We start from the raw sequence: 16,105 nt of genomic DNA, 5'->3' as shown, positions 1-16,105 counted from the left end.
TCCCAATCTATTTTCACTTGGATAATAAATATGCTGTTCAGGTTTTAAAGTGAACAACGTGTTTACCCATGGTTTTCTGCATTTGTCCACCTGCACAGTTCTTCTAAGTCAACTTGAAGGTTCTTTATTTTGTGATTGCCACTTAGTCTTGTCATCAGAAAATGTGGAATTAAATTTGCTTCCATTTTACAAATCCTATAGTGAATAAATGGAGCCCAAGCTGTGAGTCTGTAGTACCCCATTTGTCATTACCTTTACTCCAGAAAAATTGGTCCCTGCAGTGTCCCCTCTGCTAACCAATTTTCAATCTGAGTCAGTATATTGCCACCAATCCTGTGCTTTGGTTTTGTACACTAATCTCATGGGATTAAGAGTTGAACCTGAAGTCCACATAGACGTGCACACAACCACTGTGTGCTCATCAGTTTCAGTAGTCACATCCTCAGATTTCCAAGTTTAGAAAGCATGATTTATCATCCTTACATCTGGTGACTGTAATTAGTATGTTTGAAGTGTCCTGTTATTATGTCTCCGACAGAGACTCCTGCATTTTCCCTGCTAATGTTGGGCCAACTATTCTATAATTCCTTGCTGTCTACCTCCTCTTTTTTTAAAAAGAGTGGCATTATATTTGTTACCACTAGTGAGCCAGGGTTGTTCTAGATTCTAGAGGCTTGTGCACATGGCAACTAGCACATCCCCACTCGCTCCTGACCATATCCTAGTGTGTATGGCGAGTAATGGTGTGGCTTTAAATAACAATGTTAGCTCGTTCTTCACTTCTTGACTCCTCTCCTCCCTCTTCTTCTCTCTCTCTCCTCCTTTTCTCCCCCCCCCCCCCCCCCGGTTTATTTTACATAGCACCCTTAAGGTATTGCTAACCATCCAGTTGTCTGTTTAAATTCCTCTCAAACCACCTTTTTAAAATCCATTTTAATCCTTGTTACATGTATTCACCTGAAATTTTGAAGTTTTCACTTTGGTGCAATTGGTTAATTCTGATCAATCTGCTTAGAACTTTGGTAGCAGAGGCTTAGTTTCTCTGAAACACTTGCATAATTATAAACTTGCTGGTTCATGGAAGATGGTCAACCAAAAAAATTCTATCTTGATAAAATATTCCATTTTGAAGGTAGAAGTGGAAAAGTATAGCTGGATTTCAGGTATTTTTAATTTGTCTAATTTCCTGTCACTGAATCTCATCTCATTTTAAAAATCATTGCAACTTGCAAAGTTTCAGTGCTGTTTAGTTTTGATGTATATAACTCCGTTAAGCACTTGCTTTTTTACACAAAAGCGATAAGGTATGCCTTCAGGGCTGTGTGAACATTTGCACTTAAAAGCCTTTGCATAAACATTGTGGCTTTGCAATGTTGACACAGTCATTATCTTTAAAGCTGGCTACTATAATGAATGACTGAGGGGAAAGAGATGTTGACATGACCGTAGTGATTTTCGGAGTATGTTGCTTGTGTTTTTAAAATTCAAGTTTTTGACCACTTTTAATATCACAAAATAATACAGCTCATCACTGCAATGTCTTAGTATTTGTGATTTGAATGCTACTAAATATGTCTGTACTCTGTTGGGCATTGTATTCTAAATCCTTAATTCTTGCACTAAATTCTCATCAGGAATTCTTTTTGCTTACTGAGATACTCCTTTTTAAACCTGCTAAAATTATGCTTTTTACATGACAGTTCTAGCTTCTCCAACCTAACTGTTTTTCTCCCGAGACCTTTTTATTTTTGGTAAATTGATGTTGCCTCTTTGAAAAGCCTAAGATGTTCCAAAATGTGCCTACAATTGGATACTCGACCTAAAGGCTTGAATTAATGTTTTGAAATAGGTTTAAAATGATGAGAAGCAGAGTTCAAAAGCCAAGGTGCTGGATTACGTGCTTGGTCAGCCTAGAAGTTTGCTTTTGTATTAGGTGCACAGACACTCCAAAGGGATGTTCTCACTGCACCTCTATTTTGATTCCGTCTACATTCAACAATCAGTCAAACAGCCCTGTTACTTCTGTAGTTCCAGAATTTCTAACTTAGTATTTTCAATTTTTGTTTTTGGCTCTTCCTTGATCATTTTTGCCTTAAGTTTTTTTTTTAGCTGCTTGTATCATTGCTTGGTCTTTATGGGTATGACCTAACTCACTAACTCGAATGCTAATCCTTAAGCAGTAGTTAGCATTTTGGAGATATGTAATGAAGTGTGTAACAAATTCTTTTCGAGTAAATGTTTTTGACTGAGCATTGTCTTGTACTTTTAATTCTAGTTAAGAGCTTTTAACTCTAGTACAAGGTGCTTGGAAAGCACCAATAAATCAATTGTATTGAATATTGTTTAAAAACAGGTATGAGAACTTGGGGTGAATGCCAAGTTTTATTTTATTGCTTTGTGACTGGCATTAAACATGACCCTAAGCGGGGTGGGGGGGGAGGAAAGAGACGACTACTACTCTCTCTCATTCGGTTGTATAACATCAAGGTAAGAACTGAGCCTTCAGGAAGGTATATAATAGAACTGAGCAACCTTATTTTAGTGGCTTTGAGCGTTAAAGGTGCAAAATAACTTTTCTTTTGTAACTCGTAACTTTTGTTTTTTTTTCTTGCTTCACAAGGAAATTGAGGAGGTAGGAAGCTTTTGAAGACCAGTTCAAGTAATTGCCATGCCTCTGAAAACCACTTCAGTAGAAATGGACTCTGCAATTTCACTTAGTTACTAACTTTTAGTCAAATTATTTGAGTACTAACTGGTACATTCTTAATCGTAGTCTTACATTAATTCCTTTACTGTTGTAACTTGTTTTTTGTCTTGAAGTTTTGCAGTGTTTGTTTCTAGTCTCTCCTGAAGCCATTTATGCTGTTCCAGTATCTTGTCCAACACTCTTACCTTTAATTTGGTGTCAATGCTGGGTTGAAGATAGTTACATTCAAGTCCTTGCTCTCATTCTGTGCCCTAATTGAGTCCAGAACAAGTCCAAGCCGGAGAAGTTTTGGACCTCACTATGGCTCGTCTACTCTCTCTCCCCACTCCTGCCAAACTTCCTGCAATTCTAGGAATACATTGTTACATCTATTGTGGGGGGGGGGGGTGGAAAAGCGAAATTCTTAGAGTAGGGGCTTTGAACCCCCTACGTAAGAATGGAGCATGTACTGAAGTAAATGCTAAAATAGCTCTTAAGAGCTCAAAATAACTTGCTATCAATATGAATAAGTCCATAACATGGTACCTCCAGTGAATAGCATGCACTGAATTACAAATTCCAAGCTTAAGTCCCACTTCAAAGCAAAAATCAAGGTTGAAATACAGTAGTTTAGGAGTCTTGCCTTGTCAGAAATTTTAAAACTGGCAGTTGGCCATTAGCTACTTTTGACACTGCTGTGCCATTCAACATGATTGTGGCTGATTCTCTCTGTGCCATCTATCTATTCTCTATACCCCTTGATGCCTTTATCTAAAATTTTTGTCAACCTCAAGTATACTCTGACCTGGCCTCCCCAACCACCACTTTCTATGTTAACAAATTCATCAGGTGGACAACCCTGAGTGAAGAAATGTTTCCTCATCTCCAGTCTACATGGCCTATCCTGACTAGACCCCTGCTTCCAAACTTTCCCACCAGGGAAAACCACACTCATCTAGTCAGTCCAAGCCCGTTCCAAATAATAAATGCTTCAAATAGCTGCATTTTGTGAATGTTCTAAGCTCTAGTGAGTACAGGCCCAGGTGAGCCTGTCTGTCCTAATAGTTCTGCCTCTTCCTGATAGCCTACTGAATCTTTGCACTCTGTCTCCACGGCAAGTATATCCTCCTATTTGGTATGGGGACGAACTCTACACACTACTCCTCCAAGGTGTGGCCTTACTGAGACCCTTTACAACTACAGTTAATATATTCACATTTCTGAACTTTTTCCTTTTGCAGTGAAGGCCAATGATGTTTTCTTTCAGGTGAGATGTTAAACCAGGTGTTTTTCTGGCTGGAGGGATGAAAGTAACTCATTCACAACTCCTATACTAAGTAAAGTTAACCCCTGTTTGCCTGGCTGGTGTCTATCCTTAAATAACCCACTTTTGTGGTTTGCTTTAATGAAATTTGGCTTCTGCATTTCCAAAATGAAAACAAAGTATTTCAAAAGTACATTGTGCAAAAGTGCTCTGAGACACGGTTGTGAAAAGTACTACATAACTACAGAGTCTCTAATACTGGCAACCATTATAGTGTTAGACAAACTTTTTTAAGTTAAATTTCAGACTCTTTTCAATCTAGATTATCTAATTCTGATCAATATTCCAATCAATACTTCAGAATTGTTTCAAAGTATAAGCTAAGTTCATGGCTTATAACTTTCATGCAAGAGTCAGTACCATACAAAGCCTGCAAATTAGTCATGGGTCATGTTTCAGTTAATGTAACTAAAGGATAATGACCTATCCTTGAGACGAGTAAAAATCATAAATTTAATATCTGTGGTCTTAATTCAACAGCTTTATTAACACTATTTTGTGAACCATTAACCTTGTAGAGTTCACTGGTTTAGTGAATGTCTTCTGCAATCTACAATCCGAGGGGAAAGTTAGTGTATGCACGCAGCCCCTTTTTAAGCCTACCTGCTGTTCAGTAAGATGTTGGCTGCTCTGGCTCTAATCTTTTGTGCCTGCTCAGTTGTCAACTGCAATATTTGAACAATTTGTCTGTCACCTAACCTCTACTATCTGGAGTAGAAAATTCCAGGCATTCAGTACCTCCTGAGAGAAGAAATTCTTTGCATCTCTGACTCCTCATACAATGTCCTCAAGTTCAAGATTACTTTCTAGTGGAGACATCTTAACATTGACCCTGTTAAATCCCCTCAATCTTGTACATTTCAATAAGATTACCCCTCATCCTTTTAAACTCTAATGAATAACAGGCTTAGCCATGTTTGAGTCACCCCCTTCATCTTAGGGATCAGCCCAGTGAATTTCATTTTGAACAGCCTCTACTGCCGGTATACACTTAAATGGGATTGCACTGATATCTGTACAGTGGTAATTCATTAATTCTAACTGACTTGCTTCTGCACATTTTCCAATTATCCATGCATATTAACAGGTTACCCCTCGTCCCATGAGTTCTTTATCTTGTGCAATAGCTTTATCCATGTTATCAAATGTCTGTGGTAATGCACATACACTACGACTAATTTTCCCTTTTATCGACCCTACTTGTTATATCCTGAAACTCTAGCAGATTTTTCCAATGTGATTCTCCTATCGTGAAACCAAGTGTACTCTTGAGCTTTAGTAGATATTTGTTTCTTCCTTTTTATTGGACTATAGCATTTTTCCCTCAACAATGGGTGTTGGATGAAATGGCCTGTTTTCCGGCTTTGTCTCTTGTCTCCTTTGAAAACGGATGTCATACCAGTAGTTTTCCAATACACTGGATCCCTCAGAATCAAAGCTGTTGAATGTTTCAACCAATGCCTTGACTCCCTCTGCAGCAGCTTCCTCTTAAATCCCTTGGAGGCAGACTCAAATCTTGGTGACTTTCTGCCTTAGTCCATTTAGCTAACTACTAAAGACAAAGCTTGTAAGACCTTTCCTCCATACCTTTTTTCCTTGATGTTTTGTAGTGTTTATATGCTCTGAAGATCAATTGGTCTAGATTGTCAGCAATTTCCCTATTCCCCTGTAGCACCCTCCATGGATCACATTCTCACTTTAGTCTTAATAGACCTGTAGAAGCTGTTTTTTCCATTTACCAACTTGCAAGGCCTAGTTCTGAATTTTATTAGCTGTTCAGTCATCTGCTTGTTCCTCTTGGTAATTATCCTAAAAAAATTGGCCACTCACTGGATTTCTTGAAACCCAAAGAACTGCAGATGCCTTAAATCTAGTATTAAAACAAAGTTACTGGAAAAGCTCAGCAGGTCAGACCGTGTTGGTGAAGGAAAAAACAGAACTGAGGAAGGGTCACTGGACCTGAAACATTAACTCTGCTTTTCTTTCACTGCTGCCAGACCTGCTGATCTCTTCCAGCAAACTTTGCAGCAAACAAAGATTAAAACTTTGTTTTAATACTAGATTTCTTCTCTTTGCATTCAGCCTGTTCATAAAGTGATTACACACTTCTGGAACAGGTACAGCTTGAAAAAGGCCTTTTGCTACCTCCTGAGGCAGTACTACCACTATGCCACAGAGCCATTGGCTAGCCACTAAATTTTCCTGCTTTGCCTGCCTTAGTTTCGATTTTAGATGCTCTGTTTGATGGCATTTCATAACAACAAACTGTTTCTCCAGAGACCTGTTTTTTTTATTTTTTGGACCAGAATAAATTTTTGCTTAACATAATGTAGTATTTACTTAAGTGTCTTTCACTGGTCATCCAGCTGACTCCTTTCTTGATCTAGCTTCCTAATCTACCACCTTGCCTGCCAGAAATTTGTTCTTATTTAAGCTGATACTTTTAACGAGTTTCTGTCCCTCAACCTGAATTTGAATTTTTTGAGATTGCTGTGACATTTTGTTTAACAACAAGATCTCCTTTAATCCTGTTCCTAGGTAGATTGTGATGTACTGCACTTAAACAATTCCTGACGTAATCTACCAATTGTAATGTTCACTTTTTTAATTTTGCTTCTGTACTTGGCTCTGAATTTTTTAATATGCTAATTGAATAATACTGTGCATGGGCCATGACAACTGGATCCTTGCTCAAGATCATATCTTGCCCATGAGCGATGTCGTTGGCTTTGTTACTTTTTTGTAAATAACAGCCTTTAGAATCTTCCCTCCAACTGTCTCTTGCATTTCTCTCGCTTCTCTTCCTGCTCGCTCAGCATTTTAGGCCTTGAGCTCTTCCATGTCTTATCCGAGCCCCACATATCAGGCCATGTTATCAGTCTGCTGTAATACAATAGGTTTTTTTGCCATTACGGCCCCTATTTAATTACTTCTCATGTTTCTAGCCTGTCTTGTGCTTTTTTTTTCCACTGTCCTTTTTTTATCTGTTCAACTGTTCTCCATTTTCTGGGTTTTATCCCCACTATTATTTACTCCTACTCCCCACACCCAACCCGGTCTGCTCAGTGGTTAGCACAGCTGTCACAGCACCAGGGACCCAGGTTCAGTTCCACCCTAGAGTGACTGTCTGTGTGGAGTTTGCACATTCTCCCGGTGTCTGTGTGGGTTTCCTCTGGGTGCTCCACTTTCCTCCCACAGTCCAAAGATGTGTGGGCTAGGTGGATTGAACATGCCAGTTGCTTGTAGTGTTTAGGGATGTGGACATTAGATGGGTTGTAGGGGGATGGGTCTGGGTGGGATGCTCAGGGTCAATGTGGACTTGTTGGCTGAAGGGCCTGTTTCCACACAGGACCCTCCCCCTTTTATTAATGAAGTGGCTTTCCTGTTCCAAATTTGCATCACGAATTGTATCCCATCTACCCTCTGGATGTAGTTGCAGTTGTGGATTCTGGACAAGTTATTGACTTAAACTCCTGAAGACTGAAGAAATGTAGGCTTGTTGGAGTATGGTTCCTTAAATTTTAAAGTATTGACTCCTGATCACCTGTATTTGCAAGATTAGCAAATTCCTGTCTAACTCCATTTATTTTAATTGCCTGTTGGAATTTGTCTGTTAGCAGGTAGCATATGTAAATGGTATGACATTGTAACATTTAACCTTGAAAGGTCTAATTTTCTTGCACATGATGCATTCTGAACAGTTTAAGGATACTAACCACTTCCTAAACTTTCAAGGTATGAAAATTCTCTGCCTATGAAAAGGGGGCAAAGAAAAGTCTTGCCTAGACCTTTGCGATGCTTGATTTGATGTAGTTACTGATACAGTAATGGAAAATATTGCAGGATGGGTGGAAATGTCAGTAACTGCTTCAAATTTGGATTAAAGTTTTTTTTTCTCATGTCCACAAGCTTGCTTTCTAGAACTTGAGTCAGAATCTGTTTTAAGCTTGAAGGAAAGCGGCGTAGCGTGTGTATAATACTTTAAAACCATGTTTACTAACTTGTGGAATTGAGGATTAACCTCTGCAGCCCTGTTGTGATCAGGAGCTGTGGATGTGTGAAAACACTCGAACAGCTGACTTCCAGTTTTCCCTTTTGGGAAGCAAGCTACTACAACCTCTTGAACTCATCTTTTTAACGCAGTAGAGCAACTTCGTGCTAGAAATCTAAGCACAGTTAGTACTTAAAATTTTATTGAATATTCTTGACTAACTAGCTTAATTTTCCATTTTTGTAGTTAGGCAATGACTCCTCAAGGTTTAAGTTCTTGGGCTTCAGTTTTGTAGATTTTTGCTTGACTAATACATGCCCCTCCTTGCAACTGCTCTGAACTTCAGCATTAGCCAGTAATTGCAGCACCTAGTGCAGTTGTATTGAGTGTGACTGAATATAATGTTTGGTACTGTTGTGCAGAGTCACTTTCTGTATAACTTTAATAGCTTAACTATATATTTATAATTTGCCTAACTTCTATATGTAATAGTTGTGTACTTTATGGGCACAGTGTATGTAGACATGTCAATGTATTTTCTCAATCTGACCATTTTCAAAACTTGGATGCATACCTAGTAGAAACTAGAAATGAAAACATTATGACCAGAAACCTGTTTATTTGGTTGAATTTGATTATCGCTTAAAATGTTTAAAAACACTCAATTTGAGCACCTGTTAAAATTGCAGTTTCTGCCTATAAATAGGCTTTCAGTATGCCTCAATTAGATTTGGGTATGGGTACTATGTTCTATAAATGAGAAAGATGTCATGTATAGGGCTATAGTAAGAAAATGTTATTCTGCACTTGAATTCAAATCATGTTAGGAGCCTAACTTCCAGGTGCTCTAATTGTATAGGCAAAGAATTTGGTGGGATGGAATGAATGTCCAGTGGAAGTAGTGGATTTGGGTACAATTATTATGCCCAAAGGCATTTTGGATAATGGTAAGAAGGATATGGGCCAAGCGCAAGCAGATGGATGACGTGGACTGGTTGAACAGAATTCTCTAACAGAACAGACTTGATACTAACAAGGCCAAATTAGTTTTTAGTTCCTGCATACATAGCTAGTTTCTAAATCTCAATGTTCTGTAGTAACATGAGGAAGGGAGAGTGAAGAAATTAGGTGTCATAACTGTCTGCATTCTAGTTCAACTCCTCTGCCTCCCACATTTTTTGCTGATATTTTTAAAATTTAATTGCTGAATCTCTTGTACTTTGGGCTCCCTGCCCCAATATCTATCTCCTTCTTTTTTACTTTGTTTCTGTCTAATGATTTCAGTACTACTTTCTAAATGAGGGAGAAAGATGAAGCTTCATGTCAAAATTGAGGCCTTGCACCCCACATAACAAGATGTAGAAGCAGAAGTCTGGTTTTTAAGAAAAATGGGAAGTCAAGGAAGGATGTGGCAAATTAATTTTTTTGTATTCGTAATTGTAAAATGTCTTGCTCTAAGCACAATTTTTGGTGCTTTGATTTAACTGTATCTGCAAAAGTTGCAATAAATTAAGAGTTAACATAATGGAATCACACTTTTGAAAACCACTTAAACTTTGTGTGGAGTTCTGTATATAACAATTACTTTTGATCTTCAAAGAAGCTTCCAGTGATTTTTTTTAAATTTTGCTTTGAGCCTTCACTTAATTAATTTTTAATCATCAGTTGGGCAAGCTTAGCTAAGGTGGAATTTAGAGGCAAAATTTGACACTTCCAAGCTTCTAGGCTTTTGACTATATATTTAACAAGTATTTTTATGGTACCTTTTTCTAACCAAGCATAATATCCTTAGAAGCATCTGCAATTTGGTTCATAGGTTGATGGGTGGACTAATTGGCTGGCTGCCTGTCGTTGGCTGTTAAACTAAACTATATTGAAAGGTATGTTTGTGGATTGTGGTATTTGTTGTGATTTAGATGTGAACATTGAAGGAATTCAACACCATTCAGCCATACACTTATTGAATAGTGTAGTTGACTTGGATCACATGGCCTAATCTGCTTTTCTTCATAGATGCAGGGCTGTACACCTCTTGATGTCTGGAATTTAAATCCACTTCATGTCTGTTTCAGGCTGGTGGAGCTTCATTGGATAAAATGGCATGGTCTTACATGTCTAGATGGTATTGGAAAATGTGAATGTTTTTTAAATCTAGTTGTAGACCTGATGCTTTTCTATGATACCAGCAATGGGTGTGCTGCAATGCTTTACTAATTTTATAAGTCAAAATTATTTTGAATCTGTCAAGTCCATGTGGCTGTCCAAAAGTAATCCAGCAAGGTTGTGCCAATAGTATGTAAAAAGGAAAAGTGAGTTTCTCTTTGTCAGCCAGCATTCTACATAACCTTAAGGTCCATTTTGTTCTTGTATCCTCTCTAATTTACATTGCTGCTTAATTCATCTGGCTAAAATGTGTCACTTAAGCTGAAATGTGCAATATATTTTCAATGTCAGTTCCGTCAGCTTCTTGTGCATCAAAGGTTTTGTTTTTTACCACTTTTAAAAAAAATCTGTTATGTTTGTTTACTCAAGTCAGTCACTTAATCATTATGAAAACCAATGTCTGTACAGACCACCTGGAGAAACACTACTTCCCAGCACTCCAGGAATGGGGATCAGTTTAGTTCAGTTGCCTTGTGAAGCAGTAGGATGCCAACAGCATGGGTTCGGTCCCCATCACTGGCTGCAGTTACCACGAAGGACTCTTATCAATTTGTCCTCTCACCTGAGGTATGGTGGCTGTCCAGTTAAACCACCAATCATCTCTATCTCTAATGAGAGTATCTCTAGCCTCTGGCAAGACAATGGTAATGCCAATAGAACACTGTTACTATCCTACAGTTCTGAGGAATGGTCACTGGACCTGAAATGTTAACTGATTTCTCATGCTGCCAGACTTGCTGAGTTTTTCCTGATACTTTTCTGATATTGCAGATCTGTGGTTACTAACTTTTTTCCTGACTTTTTTTAATCATGGGCTTCAATTTCAGCAAGCTTATTTTGTGGTATTGCAGTAAACACCCTGTTTGGAAATTTGAGTATCACTCAACTGTACCTCAAGACAGATTTTAACAAACTTACTGTCTTCCTTCAATGTGTTTTTCTCTTTTTGTCTTCAGTAACATTTGAAAGCCTTCTGGCCACTAACCTGTAGTCAGTGGATTTAACCCTTTTTTAAAATGAAGTTTCACTTTTTCAATCCTGTAGTCACCTAGTGCCTGCTGCTGCCAGGTGGATCGGAAGAATTTGCATCTCTTTTTTTTCCTATCCTTGAATGTATCCGATCTGATCTTCTGGTCTTGCTAACTGCGGGCCCTCTGATCCCTGGTGTATTCCTTTTGGTTCCCTAATTTAATGCTAGCTCTCTTTCCTCTCTCATTCCCCCTGCCTTTGCTCCAGCCTACTCCCTCCCAACAATGTTGCTGTGGGTGTAGAAGTACATATCAGTAATTTCTTTATTTTTTCAGGATGCTGTGACAGGTTAAGCTAGCATTTATTGCCCATCCCTAATCACCTTTTCAGGATGGTGAGGTGTTGTCTTGAACCACTATATTTCAGGACGTGAAGCAACAGAGCTCTTAGGCAGGTATGTCCAGGACCCAGTGAGTTAGTGATGTTCTAAGTTAAGATGGCTTGGTTCAAGGAAACCTCTTGATTCTTACATCTGCCCATATTCTTCCACATGGTTGAGATTGGTAACTTTTGACTTACAATGAAGGAGCCTTGGGTTGCAGTGCATCTTGCAGATGGTACACTGTACCATCATTGTATTGAAGGGTTTGATATACTGGATTGGTGCCAGTGAAGCTGGTTTTTTGCCCTTCATACTTGTCAGCCCACACCCTAACATTGTACAGGTATTGCTGTATTTGCACTCTCTAAGGGGCTTTTATCTGAGGAGTGGCAAATGGTGCTGTAATCATTAGTAAGCATTTCTACTTCTGACAAGATTTGAGGTAAGGTAACTGAAGCAGCTAAAATAATTGGCCTTGTGACACTATTCTGAGGAACATCTCTGGCTGAGCCGACTGACCGACAATACCACTACTGATTGCAATGATTCAAGTTCCTTGATGTTACACCTTTTGCCAAATGCTGCCTTTGTGTCAAGTATAGTCACCCTCCCTGCTGGAATTTGGCTTTGTTTGCATTTAGATCAAGGCTGCAATGAGGGCAGGGAATGAGTAAAGTTTGGCGGAACCTAAAGCTAACACCTTTTTTCTGATGGAGGGTCTAGGCCTGAAACATCAGCTTTTTTTTGCTCCTCTGCTGTTTGGCCTGCTGTGTTCATCCAGCTCCACACTTTGTTATCTCTGATTCTCCAGCATCTGCAGTTCCCATTATCTCAAGCTAACATCAGTTCACTTGCTAATCCTGAGTATATGCTGTCAAGCAGCACAGTCTGATATCTTGTCACTCTGCTCATTAAGGTAGACCAGAGTATTAATTGACTGACATGTCTGCTTAATGTGGGCTACAACAGACTGGGCAATTATCTCCTGTTGAATGTGTACTCGAGCAGATTGATTTGGGACTCTGGAGTACAAGCCTTCAGCAGTGTTGCTGTGAAATTCAGAGCCCGAACCTTCTTGCATTATCCACCGCTGTCTTCGGTCTCCCACGTGTCAGTTGGTGGGCTGATGGGCAGCAGACTAACTTCACTAATGTTCTAGAGTGAACCAGATGGGTCATTAAATTTAAGACAGAGTTTAATGCTTTACCTGAGGCCAGCATTCACTTCCAAGGTTACTGACTTATTCCTCCAGTTGCTGTGGTGGGATTTGAACATATGATTCCCAGTATATTAGTTTGGGCTTTAAGATCTCTTATAGATCAGTAACACTAACCCTATCGATGCAGCACCATCTTGTGTATCTTATGCGAATACATGCTTTTGGATGCATTTTGTTAGCTGGGGGGAAACCAGAGCCAACTGACATGGGAGAACATGCAAACACAACACAGGCAGTCACCCACGAGTGGAATTGAACCTGGGTGCCTGGTGCTGTGAGGCAGTAGCTCTAACAGTGGTGTCACTGCTTTGCGCCCCTTGGTTGAAGCAAATAAGTGACAGTAGCATTGTGTTGAAGAGGTGTGGATTCTATGGAAAAACCAAACTAACTGCTGTACAAGAAACAGCTGATACAGTCACTTGGATAATCCAGTGTATTGAGTAGACTGGTTAATGTTGGAACCAGCACCTGATCCTATTAACCTTCGAATTTTGTTTTTAGATGGAATTATTTCTGAAATTCCTTCAGATCTAATGTTCCTCCTGTAACTTGAGTGTAAACTAACTTTGCAACTATATTTCATATGGTAGAATTAATTTTGTTTCTGTTGAACTTACAACCTTTCTCAACTTCCAAATAATAGCTCTCCTGCAGTTACAATGTACTATCAATTTTTTTTGTTAACACCATTTCAATAATTGCAAAGTCAGTCATCTGGTTTGTTTTGTTTGCACAAATTTGTAACATCAGTCTACCTTAAGAATTTGACTTCCTATAATTTATATACTTGTAATTGCATAAATTCAAGTGTTTTTGTTCAATTAGCTGCTTAGCACTAAAGGTCATTGTGCTCAGTATTTTGCCCAAGACTTTGTTAGAAATATTGAAGCATTCTAAATGTTTGTAACTGATTTATCTAACTATCTGTCTTTCTTCAGTGGGAGGCAAGAGTGCAACAAGGAGAGAGGGACTTTGAGCAGATCTCCAAAACCATTCGCAAGGAAGTTGGTAGATTTGAGGTATATGGAATGGTCCAGCATATTAAACTTACAACTACCTAAAATATCTTTAGGCCATTTGTTTGATTTTTTTTGTTTTAATCTCTTCCTTTTCAGAAAGAGAGAGTAAAGGATTTCAAAACTGTTATAATTAAGTACCTTGAATCTTTAGTGCAAACTCAGCAGCAGGTAAGTGTTTTTTTATTTTTTTAAAACTTTTGTAATTTGAGGCTGATCAGTCACATGTTGCAGTTATGGAAAAGTCAATTGACCATTTTTGCTAAAAGCAAAACCAGAGTTAAAACTAATACTTGAGTGCCACTGCACTGAGCTTGTCTGTCTAAAGCTACAAAGCACTGATCTGTGAAGTCACCCTAGATTGTCAAACTCAACAAGACTTAGTGAAAATATCAAGTTTTTGGGTGGCATGTTGTATTCCATGGGGCAGTCAGTATAATTGTCAATGTAAATACATTATCATTTGTCAGGTAATGCTTTTGAACTGTTAATTTCATAAAGCTACTTTTCTTGATTTCATTCAATGCTCCACTTGAAAACCTGAGCATTATCAAGCATATTTGTGACCCAACCCCCTCAGTAACAGTAACAAGTGGAATCCTAGCATACCAGTATATTAATTTGCCCACAGTGTTTCATGCAGTCTCTCCTCCTGTTTTTTTTTCTCTCTTGCTAATGAAAATTACTTATGTTCTAGATGTCTGGACATCATGAGATGCAAGTTTATCTAATTGGCAAAACCATTTCTGAACAGAATAGAATAGAGTACATCCTTCAGAATGTACTATCAAATCTTTACCACTTATCTCCAAGGGCAGTTTAAATTTTGGGCATGTGAATTGGTGGTCTCAAGTTTTCAACTCCCAGTTTTTTTCATGTTTTAACTGTTATTAAACTAGTAACAGTGTGATTTAGCTGTTTTTGTGGGTTTTTAAAAATCCCTTGCAGGTCTCATTCCAATTTAAGTCTATTGTGAGAATAACCTTCTTGAATTTATTTTCAGTTAATCAAATACTGGGAGGCTTTTCTGCCTGAAGCAAAAGCAATAGCATGAGCGCCTAATATGAAGAAATGTGGCCTGTCTCTTGTTTACAACTGGTTCCGTACGAAGCACTGACTACAGAATTCCACTTCAATAACCACTATCTTAAAGTTGTAATACTGCATTACAGAAGTGGTTTAATAGATTCTTTAATTCTGTCACATTGTTAACCAGCTGCATGGCCTGATTCAGTCATAATGAACTGAACTGTGGAATGGTATTCTACAGTAGTTGCTGAATTAAACACTACTGTGCATCTTACAGAATTTGCAGAGAAATACATTGCCAGTGCTGGAACTCTGACTTTGCTGTGAATGACACTTGTGTTTCATTCCTGAAGATCTATTAATGAATTTTCATAACTAATTGTAAATTGTGAAAGCATAAATCAGCATTCCTGTATAGAAACCATGAATTTTGTGATCTTTGTTACTACAATAAAGGAATATACTTAATGCAGTAGAATACTAGTGTGTTTTAATGCATAAGACCTTAACATTGCACTTATTCAGTCATGGGATGTTGCCCTTCCCCCAATTGCCCATGAAGGTGATTGAGAGATATTCTCTTCAACCGTTGCAGGCCATGTCCAGTTATTCACAATATTAATGATTTGGATGAGGGTCTTTAAGTTTGGTAGATGATATCAAGTTGGGTGGGAGGGTGAACTGAGGATGCAGAGATCCTTCAGCTTGACCTTGACATTTTGGGTGAGTGGGCAAATGCATGGCAGATGCAGTAAATTTGAATAAATGAGGCTATTCACTTTAGAAGCAAACACAAGAAGGCAGATTACTGTGGCTGTGAATTGGGAGAGGGCAGTGTATAGTGGGACCTGGGCATCCTTCACCAGTTGCTGAAGGTAAGCACGCATGGTAAAGAAAGCAAATGGTATGTTGGCATCATTTGTGAGCAGGTTTTGTGTATGAAAGCAGCAATGTGTTGCAGTTGTACAGGGCCTTGAGACTACACTTAGAGGCTGAAACTGCACATAATATTCTGAGGAAGGTTGCTCTTGCTCTCAGGAATGCAGTGAAAGTTTACCAGGCTAATTCCTGGTATGGTGGTTCTGATGTATGTGGACCAACTGACCGTTTTCACTGGAGTTCAGACAAATAGGGAGGGTTGGGGAAAGAGAGAATGTGAGACCCAATTCTAGAAGGACTGGACAGGGTAGATTCAAGGAGGAAGTTACCAATGGCAGGTGTGTCCAGAACCAGGGGTCACAGCATGAGAATTTGGAGTAGGTAATTTAGGACAGATGAGACATTTCTTTCACCAAAGAGTGGTGAGCCTGTGAAATTCATTACTAC

General features: G+C 38.7%; 1 protein-coding gene across 1 annotated transcript in view; it reads left to right on the top strand.

Annotated features, from left to right (window-relative positions):
- snx2 (sorting nexin 2) overlaps nt 1–15,247 on the top strand; it is a 55,489-nt gene extending 40,242 nt beyond the window's left edge. The window contains exons 13-15 of the mRNA XM_048526864.2: nt 13,673–13,753; nt 13,850–13,921; nt 14,754–15,247. Coding sequence (XP_048382821.2) covers nt 13,673–13,753; nt 13,850–13,921; nt 14,754–14,804 — 204 coding nt within the window. The 3' untranslated portion in view covers nt 14,805–15,247. The remainder of the gene's footprint in view (nt 1–13,672; nt 13,754–13,849; nt 13,922–14,753) is intronic.
- The last annotated feature ends 858 nt before the right edge of the window (nt 15,248–16,105 follow it).

Source organism: Stegostoma tigrinum, chromosome 3 (genome assembly GCF_030684315.1).
Source record: "Stegostoma tigrinum isolate sSteTig4 chromosome 3, sSteTig4.hap1, whole genome shotgun sequence".
NCBI classification, from domain to species: Eukaryota; Metazoa; Chordata; class Chondrichthyes; order Orectolobiformes; family Stegostomatidae; genus Stegostoma; species Stegostoma tigrinum.
This window is presented reverse-complemented; position numbering and strand designations above follow the sequence as displayed.